This window comes from Camelus dromedarius, chromosome 25, assembly GCF_036321535.1.
Source record: "Camelus dromedarius isolate mCamDro1 chromosome 25, mCamDro1.pat, whole genome shotgun sequence".
NCBI lineage: Eukaryota > Metazoa > Chordata > Mammalia > Artiodactyla > Camelidae > Camelus > Camelus dromedarius.
This window is the reverse complement of record NC_087460.1, coordinates 16,421,804-16,438,593: the sequence shown is the minus strand read 5'-3', so window position 1 is coordinate 16,438,593 and position 16,790 is coordinate 16,421,804. Positions and strand designations below refer to the sequence as shown.

Here is a 16,790-nt window from a genome sequence, read left to right as displayed (position 1 = left end):
AGAAAGTCAGCGGATGTTCCTAGTAACCTGGAGTACTCAGCAATATGAAAAATCTGAATTTTTCCTGCCCTCCAGAACCAATAACATATAGTAAGGACTGCAACCCGCCGCAGGTCCTGTGTGACGGGAGATGCTACTCTGCTTGAGCCCCTCAGGACAGAACAGGTTTTGGTGATTTGAACAGTTCACGAACTTTTATTAAGGTGAGCATTTTGCTTCTCTTTCTGGGCTGTTCAGACTATACGCAGCCCCAGACTTAGAAGTGTCCTTTAAATATCAGCACAAATTGAGAACAAAGACTTTAGGAGAGGAAGAAGGGGCATTAGGAACAAGGAGAAACTAAAACAATTAATTAACAGACCTTGATTCTCATTTGTTTCAGGAAAAAGCTTGTAAAAGAAGCAGTTTAAACCTAATGATAAGACATTTGGTGATGCTCATCTAAGTACATAAGTAACCTAAATATTATTGATTTGCCTCACAAACAGGAAATAAATCAAAAAAATTAAGTGGCTCAAGAATTAGCTTTGAATGGTAGGATCACACTTTAACTGAATGCAAGCAGTTTATTAAAAGTTAATAGTGAGAATGAAACTTAAAAAAAAGCGACTTCTCATGTCTTACCCCTTTCTACGTCTACATGCGAGGCCTCCACCTCAGTGGGCTCCGCAGGCAAGACGGTGACTTTCGTCCCCGTCTGCTGGATGAACTGCTGCAGGTTGACTTGCCGCAGCTCCTTAGTCAGCTGCTCCAACTCTTGTTCTTTGTCCTGGATGGAAGTTAAAAAGGTTTTTTAAATTCGAGGATTCACTATTGGCGACATCCATCCTGGTGACAGTCCGCCCGCGACAGTTAAACGTACTTAACAGACCTGGTTTATATCGGTATCATGGGCTGAAGAGGTCACCTTCACACTGTGACATGGGCCAAGAAAGAGGCGAATAAAGGACAACAACCTTCAGTCTGTCTATAAACGTGATGCCTTCCTCTGTAAAGAATACACTCTGCGCCTGATACATCTATAAACTTCCATGAATGAAATACTGGATTCCATCCACCTGGTGTTTACAGCAATCTTGTTGAGCTGTTCACGGGTAAACTTCCCTATAATCGACTTAACTGACCGCAAAATTAATAGTCATTTGGTCCATGAGAATCAGAGTCCTTGCTTTCTTAAAACTGTCTAAGTTTTCATGGAATCCGTTATTTGGATTTGTCTTACAGCATGAGGGACGCGAGGTTCCCACTACAAGGTTCTTACGTCCTGGACAAGGCAGGTCTGAGAACTAAGTGCTCTGAAGTCAGGAGATCAAGTTTGGATGCCAGAAAGCTCAGAAAGGAGAGGCTTTCTACCATTCAAATGGATTTTCTGCTCTCTCTCTCTCCTCTAGGGCACTAAGAAAAAGTGGCGAGGCCCCACCCAGGCTGGCTGTGTCCGGATTTGTTAAGGGGAGGGAAGAGAAGCAGAAAGGAGTGCTTGTTTCCTCTGCTCTGAGTGTAGAGGGTACTTGGAGGTATGTTAGTAGTTTGATTATTAGAGAATTTTCAATAGGTAGTGGGGTTTACTAGCAGTGACTGTTGTTACTGTTTCCTGTAATGTCAAGGCAATACAGTTTCAAAATGTACCCCTTTTTAAGTGTCAAAATGAATCCAAATAGTAAAATACTGACACATCAGAGGCTAACAACCATCTATTGCACGAGAAATTCCCGACTTTCCAAATTTTGGTGGTAGGTCTACCTCTCACTATAGTTAGTGGCAGAGAGAGGATCACATCGGCTCTTCCTGGAACCTCAGTGCTCCCTGTTGTGGGGCTGTTCATATTCTGAAGCAGCTCCTCTCGAACTCCAGTGAGCACAGGGACTGTTTGGAGATCTGGTCACTATACAGATTCTGAATTTCTAACAGGTGCAGTGCCCTGAAGCTTCATAGATCACTCTCTGATCCATGATCACACAGCTTCCAAGCCAGTGCTGTCCAATACAGTAGCCACTAGACACACGTGCTACTGAGCACTTGAAATGTGGCCAGATGTGACTAAAAACAGAAATGTAAGTGTATTTAATATTTTAAAACAGCTTTATTGAATATTATTTAATTTTAATTAAAGTAGCCAGATTATAAGCAACTATGTGTCCTTTTCACTTCAGCTGTGACAGGCTGACACCTCTTTGCAACTTTCATAATATCACCACACTGTCTTTTCAAGAATGATATCCAAGAAGCAGAAGTTGAGTGATCGGGGTCTAAGTGCGGAATACAAATGTTCTTGTATGTGAACTAGAGATGGGGACAAATCAGGAACCTGCCCCTCTCCTCAGGAAAGCAAGGGAGAGGGGAGGGGGGAGGGGGAGGGGGCTCTCTCAGGAGAGAAGACCTGATTCACAAGCACACACAACCCTTGGTAAACTAACCCTTGGTAATCTCTTTCAGCTCTGGTTTCCCATTTCTGAAAGGAGATGGTCAGATTCACTATCTCATCACTAGTGTCCATTCCAGCTCTGAGGTTCACGTCTCCTGTATCCAATTACCTAAAGCCACAACGGCCACAGTAAGGAAGCTTCTTCCCTGGAGAAGGACCCAGGTGGCCTCAGCTCTCGTCTTTGTTTTGGTAAAACATCTTAGCTTTGTCATAAGTCACAGAAATTCTAAGAAATTTAAAAACCAAGGAAGGTTTCCAACTTAAGATGTAAGAGAAAACGAGCAATTGTTAAAGGAGATGTCAAAATGTATTAATTCTTTTAAAATAGACGAAACATTTTTTTTTTTTTTGGTAAGAGTGTTCTTACCTGTAATCGCTTGGTGGCCTGTCCCAGAGATCTTTCCACAGCTTTAATGCCGTTCTCCAGCCTCAGACTCTGCTGGCCTTGAATGTCAATTTCCCCTCTGACTTTTCCGATCTTCCCTTTAACCTCTTCTTCGTTAACTTGTGCCTCTTCCACCTCCCGCTGCAATTTTTCTGCCTCAAGACCGCTTTCCATAGTCTGGATTTGAGCCAAATAGTCCTTCAATTTGCTCTCACATTCTGTTATTTTCTGTCTTATTTCTTGAAGTTGATCTTTCAGCTGTTTTTCATTTTCCTGCTCAATCTGTAGTTCATTTTCCCAAAATTCTTCCTCCTCGATTTCTACGTCGTTTCTTTTGATCTTTTGCTCCAGACGGACGATTTCCTCTTCAAGGTTAGAGTTATACTTCTGCTCCCAAAATCGTATTTCTATTTCGTTTGATTCTAGCTCTTTCTCGATGGATTGGAGCTTCTCTGTCTGCAAACGGATCAGCTTCTTTAACTCATCTGCTGTTGTTTTGCAGTTATTCAGCACCTTTTGCTTAAATTCCGTTTCTTTACCTTTTCCGAAAATGTCCATTAATCCTTTGGCGCCTCCTGTAAATGTTAGTGATTTCCTTTTAGGTTCTCTTCTTTTGATTGTTTTGTCAATCTGAGGCCTCAGCTTGGCTAAGGGGGGCAAGCTCTGCCTGTATAAAGTTCTTTCCGGAATCCGAGCCACACTGTCTGACGTGGGCCGCTCACTGAGCGAAGGCCCTGTTCGGCGTAAGATCAGCTGCACGTCACTGGCATACTGCCCCCACTTGTTTAGGGATATGATAGGATTTTCATGAGGTGCTAAGTGTCTCTCAGTATCTCTCCATTTTTCTATAAGTGTGTACCTTCCAGTTCGACCTAGAAAAAAAGATAAGAATAAATTATTAAAATGGGATATGCAATAGCTAAAATAATACCTCCAAAGAGAGGACACTGTTTGATGACTGTGTCTTCTTAATTAGCATCAAAGTCCAGTCCATGATACCTTCAAAACTTTCACTTGAAGATACTGAATTCCTTATGATATGTAACACATAAAACTATGGGACGTCAATTGCAGACTTGCTTAGAAACTCAGCAATACACTTTAAACCTCAGTGAGCTTATCCTACACTCTCATCAAATGTCCGAATGCCTACACCTTGCTTGGCGCAAGACTTCCAGCTGAAACTAAGGAGGGCACTAGAGTGTCCTATTGGAAGCCAGGAGGGCTTGGTCCCCGGAACTGGGCAGAACTTCAGAACTGGAGCACACTGCCATCAGGTGAACCCCTGGCTTTCTCTGCACATCAGGACCTGGGAAGGTTAGAGCCCCCATTTCTCCACCTGAAGGGAGTCCTGGAGCCAGTGGAGAGCCTGCCACTCGGTTAACAGGTACTGAACTGTCTTCCTTTGACTGTACCTTCCTGCACACGTGCGGCAAATGAAAATCACCACAAACCTTCAAAGTAATTTCATATAAAAAGAGGGGCCTGAAGAGAAGCCTTGTTCAGTTTTGATAATAGCTTCAACGAGTCTTCTTAAAAATTTTTAAATGCAAAAATATTATTATTAAAAAACAAAAACAGAGTAAAATTACGTTTATATAAAAATACACTGAATCTAACAGTAATTATGAAAGACAGTTTCGGAAGACAATATAATGTCATTAGCTTGAACACACTTCCTAAGTCAGATGGACTATATTAATTTCGTTAGAAGTGTCCATTAGACACCTGAAACTAATATGATGTTGTATGTCAGTTGTATCTCAATTTTAAAAAGTGTCCATTAGTGGTTAATATTATTACAAAGGAAAAAACCCAACCCTGCCATCTAGCAATGATAATACTGCATACACAGCTACAGATTTATCTTCCCTGTCTTCTTTTTTAATTCATGAGGTTCTATGAGGTAATATGTCCTCAATTACTGGGTCAATAAATGTAAATCTAGATACGTCCATATGAACACCCACATATGCAATTCGTAAGGAGCAGGTGAAGAATGATATTGCTCTAAGCATATGTGTATGGTCTCCTTTAAGGAAACCTGAATCTTGGATGCAGCTGAAAAGTTGAATCTTTGAAGGCAAACAGACCAGACTTTAAAGCTCTGGAAAGTAACTTACTGGGTAAGTAGTACAACTTCACTTCTGCAGCGAGGACGTGGCAGCACCTCAGAGGGCCTGAGAGTCGGAGTCAGGTGTAATGAGTACCTTCCACACTGCCAGGCCCATGGCAGGTACTCAATACACGGCAGCCAATATTCACTTAAAACATTGTTATTCACATGACAAAAGGGCTGACCGGAGACCTCCTTTAAACAGTGATGTGATATGAGAGCAATCTGACTAAAAGAATACTTAAGTGACTTTCTGCATCCCCTAACTATGTAAAGCTGGACAGAGTGGAAAGAATGAAGGCATCTTTTCTCTCTGGAGTCAGAAGGCCTCTCTTCAAATCTGGCTTTGCCACATATTTATATGACTTTCACAAATTATTAAATCTCCTTCAGCTCTGGTCTCCTCATCTATAGGATGAGAGTAGCAAGAGTCAAGTGAGATGTAAAGTATGAAAATGTTTGTAACATTGCAAAGTGCTGTACAAGGATTACTTGTATTATTACCAAAATACTTCCCCTGAGCAAAACAAGGGAATGAGAAGCCTTATCAGCATGTTGGATTTGCCTTCTTGGAATTAAAAAAAAAAGTTTCTAATGATTTTCAGGGTAAAAATTATTGTAATTACCCCAAGAAAAACCACACAACAAATCTGTAAGGTTAAAACTTGCTCTCTGGGTATGCACCGCTCCAAAGAGCCCAGCCGCTGTGGGCGTGGCCCTGCTGCCTGTCAGCTACCTCTAGGACCCCCCCTGCTCCCCGGCCCCTGTGTCCTCATCAGGTACATGAGGAGTCAGACCAGATCAGCAGAGCTCTCTCCATCCTACCAGGCCAACGAAGCATCTTTAAAAAGAAAACTGAATCATTACATTATATGAACTAAATTATACATTTTAAGGACTCTAATTTAGTCATAATTAAATATAAAGCCGGTTTTTCCAATGCTTAATGGTACTGCTGCTCTGTGAGGATGTCTTGGTTAGATTATTTGGAATTGCTTTTACTGCCAGTTTTTCCTTTCTGTTAAATAATGTGTATTTAGTGCGATTAGGCAAAAAAGAAAAAAAATTCCATCTAGCAATATAAAAAAGCTTTTTAAAAAATGTAAATGAATCAATACTTTGATATTATAATAGAAATTGGATTTTAGGTACTTTATGTGAGAGTTAAGTCCCACAATCACTGTTTTTAATGCCCACACTTGGCAGGGCCTACACATCCTATATATTTCATTAGATTCCAATTCTTCCTGCAAAACTCTTTTTAATGCAGTTTATTAAATGGATACATTTAGTTCCACCTTACATACTATCTTGGTGTAGCCCAAAAACTAATAAAAAGGAATTATCTACCCATCTATCTTTCTTTCTATCTGTCTGTCTGTCTATCTATCTATCTATGGCATCTGTAGTTTAAACTGTTTCGGCTACCTAGGCCTGTATGCCACAATAGGTAATGGTAAATAAAATACTGACTTTACTTTTGAATAGCTGAAGCAACTGAGTGTAACCCCAAGAACTGATAACTTTCTATAATGAGGAAAATCACATAATGAGATTTTAGTGCATTAGTGGAATCTCATTGGATAACTGACATGAAATAAAAGGAAAATGGATAACAGATTACTTTCGCCTAGCTTAAAGCAGAATATGTGATTATGAATTAATATGAAGTTTTGGGAAATATGTACCAAAACTCAAAAAAATTAAATGAGTCACTCAGAAATATAATGCCCTTATTTCAGCCATTTAAAAAAATTGCAACCATTTCTTAAAATCTTAGGAAATTTCTCTTTGGAGCCAAAAAATAAAATCATGATTTAAAAGTGTCACATCTTGTTACTTATTCAATGAATATATATACTGAACAAATACTTGTTAGAAATAATGTCAGGTCCTGGGAATATATATTCTATTAAACTCCCTGATCATCAACTCTCTTCAGAAATTTTAGTTTTAACGGATATTTGATTTTTTCTTCAGTATCAAATCCTCCTTACCACAAAAATGAATACTGTAGGTTATTTAAAAGAATGTGACGTGGCATTCTCTTATGAATTTAATGCTAACATATCCTCCTGTTTCTGGACATACTGGAAGTGAGTGATGCCAGCCAACACCTGACTTATTCTTTATCTGTGGTGAAAAACCTATCCTACCCCACTCAGTTTTTTTGATAACAGATACTTTTGGTCTCTCTGATCTATAAACATTTTGAAATCTTATGCAAAATCTAGTGAACATAACTAATCTTTTCCATAATGGTGGAGAATTCTTACAATAAACATTGATCTCTGTAACAGAACTTATACTGTACAATTTTATAGTCTATTAAATGCTTCTGATGCTTATATATGTATATATAGATGTATTTTACATATAATACATATAAACTACATAGGATATATATAATCTTAACTGGGTGAGTTCAGCAGTACAGGTATTACGATCCTCAGCTTACCAGTGAAGAAACCAAAGCTTAAAAATTTAAAGCAATTTCTCAATGATATGCAACAACTATCTGGCAAATTTAACCATGAGTTTTTTTTATAAGTCTTGAGTGTAGCTATTAAGATAGCTCTTACCATAGAGGATTTATCTTATGATGACAGTGATATAAGAATATCTTCGAGTATAACCTGTCAGCTAGCTGCAAATTCAACCCCCAGTGAAATCATTCACAGTGTATTTTCCCGGTGTATGGATGAGAGTATCACATAATCACAGAATTACTACATATTAATTCAGGATTTACTTAGGATTCCATTATTAATTTACTGCTATTAAAATAATGAAAACATTTATTGATTTCATAATGGTTAACATTTAATATGCCTACTATTTGCTAGGCTTTGTGTTGATTACTTTACATAAATACTATTAACCAAAACAGTAGCTAACACATCACTATAAATTACTGAGACTTGGGGGACTGTTTGCTAATGCCGCAGAATGTCACCCATCCTGACTGATGCATGCTGTGAATTACATGTACTCACACTCATCTTTTATGGATGTGGAAAATAGAGAAGTTACTTAGAAATATGGATGATTACACTACACTACTGTTAGAAGTATCAAAATTGTAAAAGATGACCCTGGCTATAAAAAAGCAGTATATTTTACTACTAAGGATATTTATCTCTTGCTTCAATGTAATTCAGTCAGTAACTGTATTTTCTAACAGTTGTCCATGGAGATTCTAGGGAGTGTAACTAACATAGTGCAACAGTAATTAAGGGCAGGGTTCCTGAAACAGACTACTGGTTTGCATCCCAGGACCCTCCCTACCAGCTGCAGGAGCTTGGGCACGTTATTTAACATCTCTGTGCCTCAGTCTGATCGTGTCCACAACAGGGATCACAACAGTGCCTTCCTCATACGACTGTCATGAGGATTAATGATGTGGAAAATTTAACTCATCATCCAGTAAATGAAAAATGAGACTTTAAAACTATGAAGCATTACGGAGAGTGAAATCTTATTTTTAAAGCTTATCTGTAAGTGCATAAAAAGCATTGTTTGATGTGTCTCCTTCTAGGAAGCAGGATCATGAATGACTCTTCCCTTTTTTGTGTTTTGCTAAATTTCAAAATAGTCTACAATGAATAGTATTACTTTGTAAACAGATAAAAAAACCAGTTTGTAAATTTCTATAATTGGTAATTTATATATGAAATTAAGAGTTAAATGTGACAATATAATATATATTCTTTTCTTCATCTTCTAAAGGATCATATAATCTTAGAGATGGATGGGACGTTAGGTGGTTACTTAGTTCAGCCTGTAATTCACAAGAATTAAAAAAAACTGATTCATTTATGCACAAGTATGTACTGACTGTCTACTACATGCTAGACATAGCCGTAAACTATGAAAACAAGCAATAACAAAACAGTGGCAGGCAATAGAGAACACACAAATGAATGAATGCATGTCTACAGTCCATTATCCAGCAGCTTTAAGGACAGACATGCTAAAAAATCAGAACTTTTTGGATTATAGAAAGGTAATATACTGCTAACCCCTCAGGTCCATGATCACACACATTGAAGACTCTAAAGTAAAATGTATCAAAGGTCACACCAATCTGGAATAAATATAAATTAAAAGCAGTCTCACATCAAACCAGACCAGTTTTTACTACCAAATGAATTCAAGCCATGTCAGGTGTGGCTAACAAATTACGATAAACTTTAGGCTTTCAGAATTTGTTAGGTTTCAAAATGTGGATAATGGATTGTGGCCTATATGTAGTATGTTGGGGTGGGGAGTAAGCACAACAGAGAATGACAGAGATGGGGAGTATGTGAGCGTGTGTGCAGGTGTGTGCGCACATGTGCGTGGCCGGGCGGTCAGGAAGGGGCCCTGCGAGGACATCAGGAGAGTGAATTTTGAAGACACCTGGGGGCACAGCATTCTCAGCAGAGAGAAGAACAGATGCACAAATGTCTCTGATACGTGGAAGAGGAAAACAATCAAAGGTGAGTGGTAAGAAGGGAGGTGGCGGGTAAATCAGGGATTCGTTGAGGGCCCTGAAGACCATTTCTTATGGACTTTGAAATTTTCTGAGTCTGGAAATCACCAACGGGTTTTGAGCAGAAGAGGAATATGATACATATTTTAAAAGTATTACTTTATAAGAAATCTGTTGAGAATAGGCTGGAGGGGACCAGGATGATGCAGGGAAAAGAGCTGAAAGGTCACTGCAAAAATCTAAGTGAGAAATGGTGGCTCACATCAAGGTGGTAACAGTGGTTGTGGAGAGAAGCAGATTCCGGATACATATGATGGGACTACAGGTAGGACTTGTTGATGGATTAGTTGTAAGATATTAGAGCAAGAAATGAATCAAAGATCACATAAAGGTTAGATCTAGTCAATTAAAAGAGTTCTCATCTGTTTAGATGAGAAGGAGGAAATCTGAGGATGGGCACAAAGCTTGGGTTTTGACATGTTAAGTCTGAGATACCAATCAGTCATCCAGAACTGTGCTGTTTACTACAATAGCCATTAGCCACTAGCCACATTTAAACTTCAATTAAAAATTCATTTCCTCAGTTATACTAGTCACATTTCAAGCACACAATAGTTACATGTGGCTAGTGGCCACCATACTGGACAGTACAGATATATATATATATATATATATATATAACATTATCATCCTTGTAGAAGGTTCTATTGGGCAGCACTGTTCTAGAAACTAGGCTTTGAGTTTATTTTTATTTATTTTAATTTAATGAATTTATTTTAATTTACTTCTTCAATTTTAATTTAATTTTTTAAAAATTGAAGTATAGTTAATTTACAAAGTTGTATTAGTTTTAGATGTACAGCAAAGTGATTCAGTTATATATATATTTATATTTATTTATATTTCTTTTTCAGGTTCTCTTCCTTTATAGGTTAATACAAGTTATTGAGTATAGTCCCCATGTGCTATAAAGTAGGTCCTTGTTATTTATCTATTTCATATATGGTAGTGTATATATGTTAATCCCAAAGTCCCAATTTACCCCTCCTCCACCCTGTTTCCCTTTGGTAACCATAAATTTGTTTCTATGTCTATGAATCTATTTCTGTTTTGTAAATTTGTATAATTTTTTTTTAGATTCCACATATAAGTGATATCATATGACATTTATCTTTCTCTGTCTGACTTACTTCACTTCATATGATAATCTCTAGGTCTATCCATGTTGCTGCAAATGGCATTATTCCATTCTTTTTTATGGCTGAGTAATATTTCTCTCTCTATATATGTGTGTGTGTGTGTGTGGTGTATACACACACCACACACAAATATACACACACCACATTTTTTTCCCCAGTCATCTGGCCATGGACATTTAGGTTGTTTCCACGTCTTGCCTATTGTAAACAGTGCTGCTATAAACATTGGGGTGCATGTATCTTTTCAAACTAGAGTGTTCTCTGGATATATATATATCCAGGAGTGGGGTTGCTGGATTATATGGTAGGTCTATTTGTAGTTTTTTAAGGAACCTCCATACCGCCCTCCACAGTGGCTGCACCACAGTATATTCCCACCAGCAGTGTAGGAGGTTCCTTTCTCTCCACACCGTCTCCAGCATTTATTATTTGTAGACTTTTTGATGATGGCCATTCTGACCAGTGTGAGGTGATACCTCACTGTAGTTTTGATTTGAATTTCTCTGATAATCAGCAATATTGAGCATCTATTCATGTGCCTGTTGGTCATCTGGATGTCTTCTTTGGAGAAATGCCTATTTAAATCATATGCCCATTTCTGGACTGGGTTGTTTGTATTTTTGATATTAAGCTGTAAAACCGAGTACCAACTTTAGGCAAAGCAATGGTATAAGAAAGATAAACAAGGAGGATCCTTCCTTTGAAGGGACTTCCAAAGAAGAGAAAGAAGTAGTAACAAAGACTAAAACTAGAGCTAAGTATAAAATTTGAAAACTGCTTTTGTTGGGGCCAACTCTATGAAACTTGGCTTCTTAGAACAGTCCACGCCACCTTGGGCCCTGGTCCCAATCAATCTGTTTCTATTAAATGCTACCTCTGGCCCCAGTTGAAAATGACATGGGGACAAGATTACAAGAAGTGGGAACAGAGAACAACTGAATCTTTAGCACTTTAAATGGCACCAGGCAACAAAGTAGTGTGAATCAGGAAACTTTCCTTCAGCCTCCTTGATTTCTTCCTCTTCTTCTTTCCCTCTCTAATCTTTTGTTAGCTGTACTTAAAGGTCTAAGCTACTTTGAGGGCAGAAATACATTCTTTTCATATTTCTGGTATGTGATAGTGTAAAAACAAATGCATTTTCTCAACTATAACTTGAGACAGATGAATGGTTGAAGGCTTTCTGTTCCATGTACAGATTTGAAAAGCAGTGTGAACTCTGAAATAATGGCATTTCTGGGACAGTTGATGGGAAAAACAAGTTCGAATATTTAACACTGGGAAGGTTTCAGAAGGCCCAGAGTGAATTAGTGCCCAAGCACGATGCACCCCTGCTGGGCGGTTGAACCTCTTCAAGCCACTTAAGTGTGTCAATCGTGGTTTCACTTTTAGTTACTGTCTCTTATAATTAGAGAATGTGTTCTATTTCTAACACCGAAATATAACGTGTCAAGGCAGACAAAGATCAGAGTGGAAGGGATTTCCCTCTATACTGTTAGATACATTCAAAATCCTTTGTCAAATTATGGTCTATCTTTAGCTCTTTTCTAATTTAATTTTATTGATCCATAACACTGTGTCAGAAAATGTTAGCTGTCACGTATATTTGCAGATTGCCAATTTGTGTACACGTTTTTATATCCTGATGGTTTCCTGAAAGCAATTTTAGCTATTCAGAAAAACTCAATAATCCCTAATCAAGAACAAGCATACACAGTGCCCTCCCATGAGGTAAATACATGGATTTAGAACCCAAGAAGCTATTGTATAGGTAGGTGGCTTCACTATAAACTGTTTAGAAACATCTGCAGTTTTGCTCAGTTAGTCCACACTGCGCTATTAGCATAACTAAGCTTTTACTGTGCTAAGCCACAGAAATTCTGCAGTTCTTTGTTACAGCAGCAATTTCCCCTAATTAATAAACCCTCTGTTATTTCTTATAGGAGAAGGTAAAAATACTATAGAAATTTCACTGAGTGTTTAGACTGAATATCAAGAATTCTCATGACAAGGTAGATAAATATTTCGGTCTGTAGCAGAAGCACACTGAATTTGATGCTGAGAAAACCTCATGGTGCAACAGAAGTGAGAATCTACAGTCCTCAGCTGGTTGCCAGCTGAATCATCTCTCGAGTGAATTCTGAATTCATGGAAGTATTTATGATTCAGAAAAAGAGCTGTTTAGCTAGGTTTGGAGAAATATCATAAAGCATCTATATTCAAGTTGTCAACTTTTCAAAACAGTTCTGGGCTGAGTTAGTGAGAAAGCAAAAATGAAGGGATGTAGGTTCAGTTAAAACTTCTTTTTCACTTATTCACAAACAAGTACGCTCTTCAGTCCAAATGGATAAACACACACCCAGTACATCTGGGCAGTTTCCCCTTGAAATTCCGTGTAGAAAGAACGTGGTTCTCATAGAGCTTACTGTACCTTTCAACTTCCTTGACTTTTCTAAAAACTATTCACTGCTGTTGTTTTTAACCACTGCCCATGGCTTGATTCTCAAATATAACAAAGAAAGTTAGATTTGACACTTGCTAATCCCAGTTTTCACAAAGGCAGGAAAAAACCAACAATGCCGAATATTTTTTAATTCAAGTGAGTTATGTGAGGCTTTTAAAAGGGATAATTACTAAATAAGTTGGTTGCAAAGAATACGAAATAAAATTAATTGCTTTAAATTTCCCCTCTTTAATAATTAAACTCAAGTCCACAAATGTAATATTAGTGCCAAATGCAAGAAAGTTTTGTGGAATGTGACAGCCTGGGGTTTTCAGCATTGTTTTAATACACAAGTGTGCTATGCAGTATTTAAGGAAAAATCAAAAGATGTCAGCATTAAAAGAAAGCCTCTATCTTTGTATGGGGCACTGCCAACTTCTAACAGCGCCTCTGCCACAATGCAGGGACACAACCACCTGGACAAAATGCTAAGAGCCACAGTGACAGTGGCTTGTCTCAGTCCTGAGCTAACTTGACGTGCTTCCAATATAAACGAGCATGACATGAAAGTCAACTTTTGATAAGGAGCTCAAAGACAGTGAGGCACTGAGCACCTAGCATGGTGCTAAACACGGTTTCCTCTTAGTACAGCTGACCCTTGAACAAGGCAGGGGTTAGGGGCGCCAACTCTCCAGGCGGTTGAAAACCCGCATACAACTCAGAGTCAGCCAGCCCTCTCTACCCGCAGTGCCTCCACATCTGTGGATTCAGCCGACCTCGAATCGTGCGGTACTGCAGTATCTACTACTGCGGGGAACAGCCGCATGTGAGTGGACTCTGCATTTGAAACCCACGTTGTTCAAGGATCAAGTCTGCATGTTTGCTAAATGACGGATTTAAGACACAAACAAAAACTGGCCCACGTGACTGGCTTACCTGGTGTGTTTATGCCCTCATCATGTTCCAAAAGAAATTAAGGCAACTAAAAAACATGCATAAAATATGACAAAGATGACCCAAGAATAAATAAGGATAGTTGTAACAAGGTAGGTGAATAAGACGGAGCTGGTAAGCACGGATTTGACAACTTCATCTTCACTGTGTAAGATTTTAAAAGGGCATGTTATGTTTCTAATGAAAAACCATGTCATTTAATTTGTCGCATTTGGTTTTCTAAAAGTATTCCGAATAAAAAGGAAATAGGATTCTTCCCTAACGAGGGGGTCCGGGAACTAAAAATCCATGTTTTGGTTCAAGAAAACATCTTTAGCTTCAGAAATCATTGTTTGGGATTAAAAAAAAAACAGGAGAGGAGAAGACAGTGCAGAGCCAGACTCAAGATCAGTGAAGTCTGGGGGGAGGCAGAGAACATGTGTTCACAGATTGACCCGAGCTGGGTGTAGCGGGGGGCAATAATAAGTAAAAGTGTGCCTGAGAGGCTGAGAGAGGAATTACGGAACCAAATGAACAAAACCCACGAGAGGGAGGGAGGGAGGGATGTATGTATGTATGTGTGTATGTGTTTTTTATTTTTAAATCTTTTTTGGGGGGATGAAAAAATGATTCTTTAAAAAAAATTTTTAACACCTTTACAGTGGCACAATTCCTGTAAACTACACATATTTCAGAGCTACAGTTTGATGGATTCTGACAGACCTATGAGAGGTCTATGTTTAAAACAAACAACAGGAAATAACAACAACAGGAAGCAGAAGCAGAAACCACTGTATCTCGGGCACCCCGAGGGGTCACTCACCTATCGCTTGAGCTAAGGCTATGACAACCTCCTGGCAAGTTGTGACTTCGGTGACCCCACAAACAATCCTCTGAACTCCGTCCACCCATACTTTAAGCTCCATGGTGCCCCAGCCAGTCACCCAAGGGCCCTGAGACTGCTCATCAAGGCGTCAGGTCATGTCTCTGGCCATGGAAACACGGAAAAGGCAGAGTCTGCGTAGTCAGCTAAAAAGAGGGAAAAAACATTTTTAATAAAATAAATCTTAACATTTCTTCTCGTAAGTAAATATCACCAACACGAGTTGCAATATATCATAATCCCACCACCATTAACGACCACGGGCTTGCTTGTTCACAGGACTGAACTTAGCAGCGTGAATGCATTATAGCCACCGCTCCTGACATCTCACGGTTCTACCACTTACATAGTCAGAATTTTAATCATAAAGTCACTCTCCATCAACTAACAAAGGCTTACTTACTTGATCAAATCCATTGCTCAACATATAAACTGTTTCTTTTTAAAATTATCTCATTAGGATAATTTCTGAGGTTAAAAAAAAGTTTTTTTTTTTGTTATTTTAGGAATCATAAATAATTGAATCAGTTTCCACAGCCTTGTCAGCCTCTGTAAAGGCTTCTTTCTTTTTTGAGGAGGAGGTAATTAGGGTTTTTTTATTTTTTATTTTTTTAATGGAGGTACTGGGGATTGAACCCAGGACCTTGTACATGCTAAGCATGCGCTCTACCTCTGAGCTATACCCCCCCACCCCATAAAGGCTTCTTTCTAACACCACGCATTCCTTTGTTCCATGTGTCCCTTGCTTCCCTCTCTCTGCCAAGGAACTGAGAACATTGTCTCCATCACTGAAACTCCAACACCAAGTGCAGTGTAAGGCACAGCTGTGCAGCAAATATTAGCTAAAGGACATCAATTCCTTTGTTGTCTGACAGCTTCCTGTGTATGAATTGCTTGTCCTTTTTCCACTTATTTAACTGGAATCTGATAATTTCTTTAAATTTAAGAGCTATTCTAATAACATAAATCTTAACCCTTTTATTTTCCTTGCTGTGCTTCCCCAGTGTTTGATATTTTGTGTAGCTGCATTATAAGTGAAGCAGAAAATTTCACATTCTCATATGGTCAAACCAAATGCCTCGACTTCTTCTATTGACTAGAATGTTATTATTAACCTACAAAAAATCAATTACACAAATTCTTTTTCCTGTGGGTTTTTAAAATCTCAACTCTTCCTGTGTTATATCTTTAATCAATCTATGATTTGTTTTTCCACTGTCCTGTGATCTTCCTGTTTCTTTGCTGATTTTTTTGAATGTTAAAGTTTATGGGATGTAATAAACATTGAGTTAAGTCAAGAAAACATTTAAATTTGTTTAAAGGTTTACAATGGAACTGGCGTTTCAGGATTAATGACTCATTTAAAAGGTTATTTAAAAATAAGAACTTTTCCTGTAAAGTAGTATTTACTACAAATAGTAACTTAGTCCTTACACATTTTCTTAAAGGACCTAAGATGGTTCTAGGCCACCTGGTCACCTGGGTAGATGAGTCAGAACACATGTGAGGTGACAGAGAATAAACCTAGTTACTTTTTCTAGAGAAGATACAAAAATACTGTTTGTCTTCCTGAAAACAAGGGGAACTGACTGTTAATTTCCTAGTACGCTGCTTCAGCTCTGCCTCCCCTGCAGCCACAGGGTGGTTGCATAAGCTCCCCAGATGCCCAGAAAAAGGGCCATTTGCCTACAACAAGCTGATTCCCATAACTGAGTCCCTCAGTTATGAAGTCCCATTAAATGTTAACATTTCTGGGGAAAAAGCGTTTCTAAGCCAAAGAAATGTAAGAAATCCAGTAAATAACGTTGGAAGAATTCTTTTGCAACTAGACCTCTCTGAGCATTTTATAGGCTGGTGTGCACTCCCAATTTCAAATAAGAGGTTTATATGCTACTGTCCCCAACCCATTTAGAGAACATTCAAGGAAAGGAAATTTAA

The 16,790-nt window shown here is 38.5% G+C and overlaps 1 protein-coding gene across 6 annotated transcripts in view; it reads right to left on the bottom strand.

The window, feature by feature from the left end:
- The window catches only part of RASSF8 (Ras association domain family member 8), a 95,698-nt gene that overhangs the window by 4,130 nt on the left and 74,778 nt on the right, over positions 1 to 16,790 (bottom strand). For all 6 annotated transcript variants that reach the window (XM_031443931.2, XM_031443930.2, XM_064479125.1 and 3 more), the window contains 3 exons: positions 14,793 to 14,998; positions 2,790 to 3,679; positions 625 to 769 (listed from right to left, as the gene is read on the bottom strand). In XM_031443931.2, the coding sequence (XP_031299791.1) occupies positions 625 to 769; positions 2,790 to 3,679; positions 14,793 to 14,895 (1,138 nt within the window). In that variant the 5' untranslated portion in view covers positions 14,896 to 14,998. The remainder of the gene's footprint in view (positions 1 to 624; positions 770 to 2,789; positions 3,680 to 14,792; positions 14,999 to 16,790) is intronic.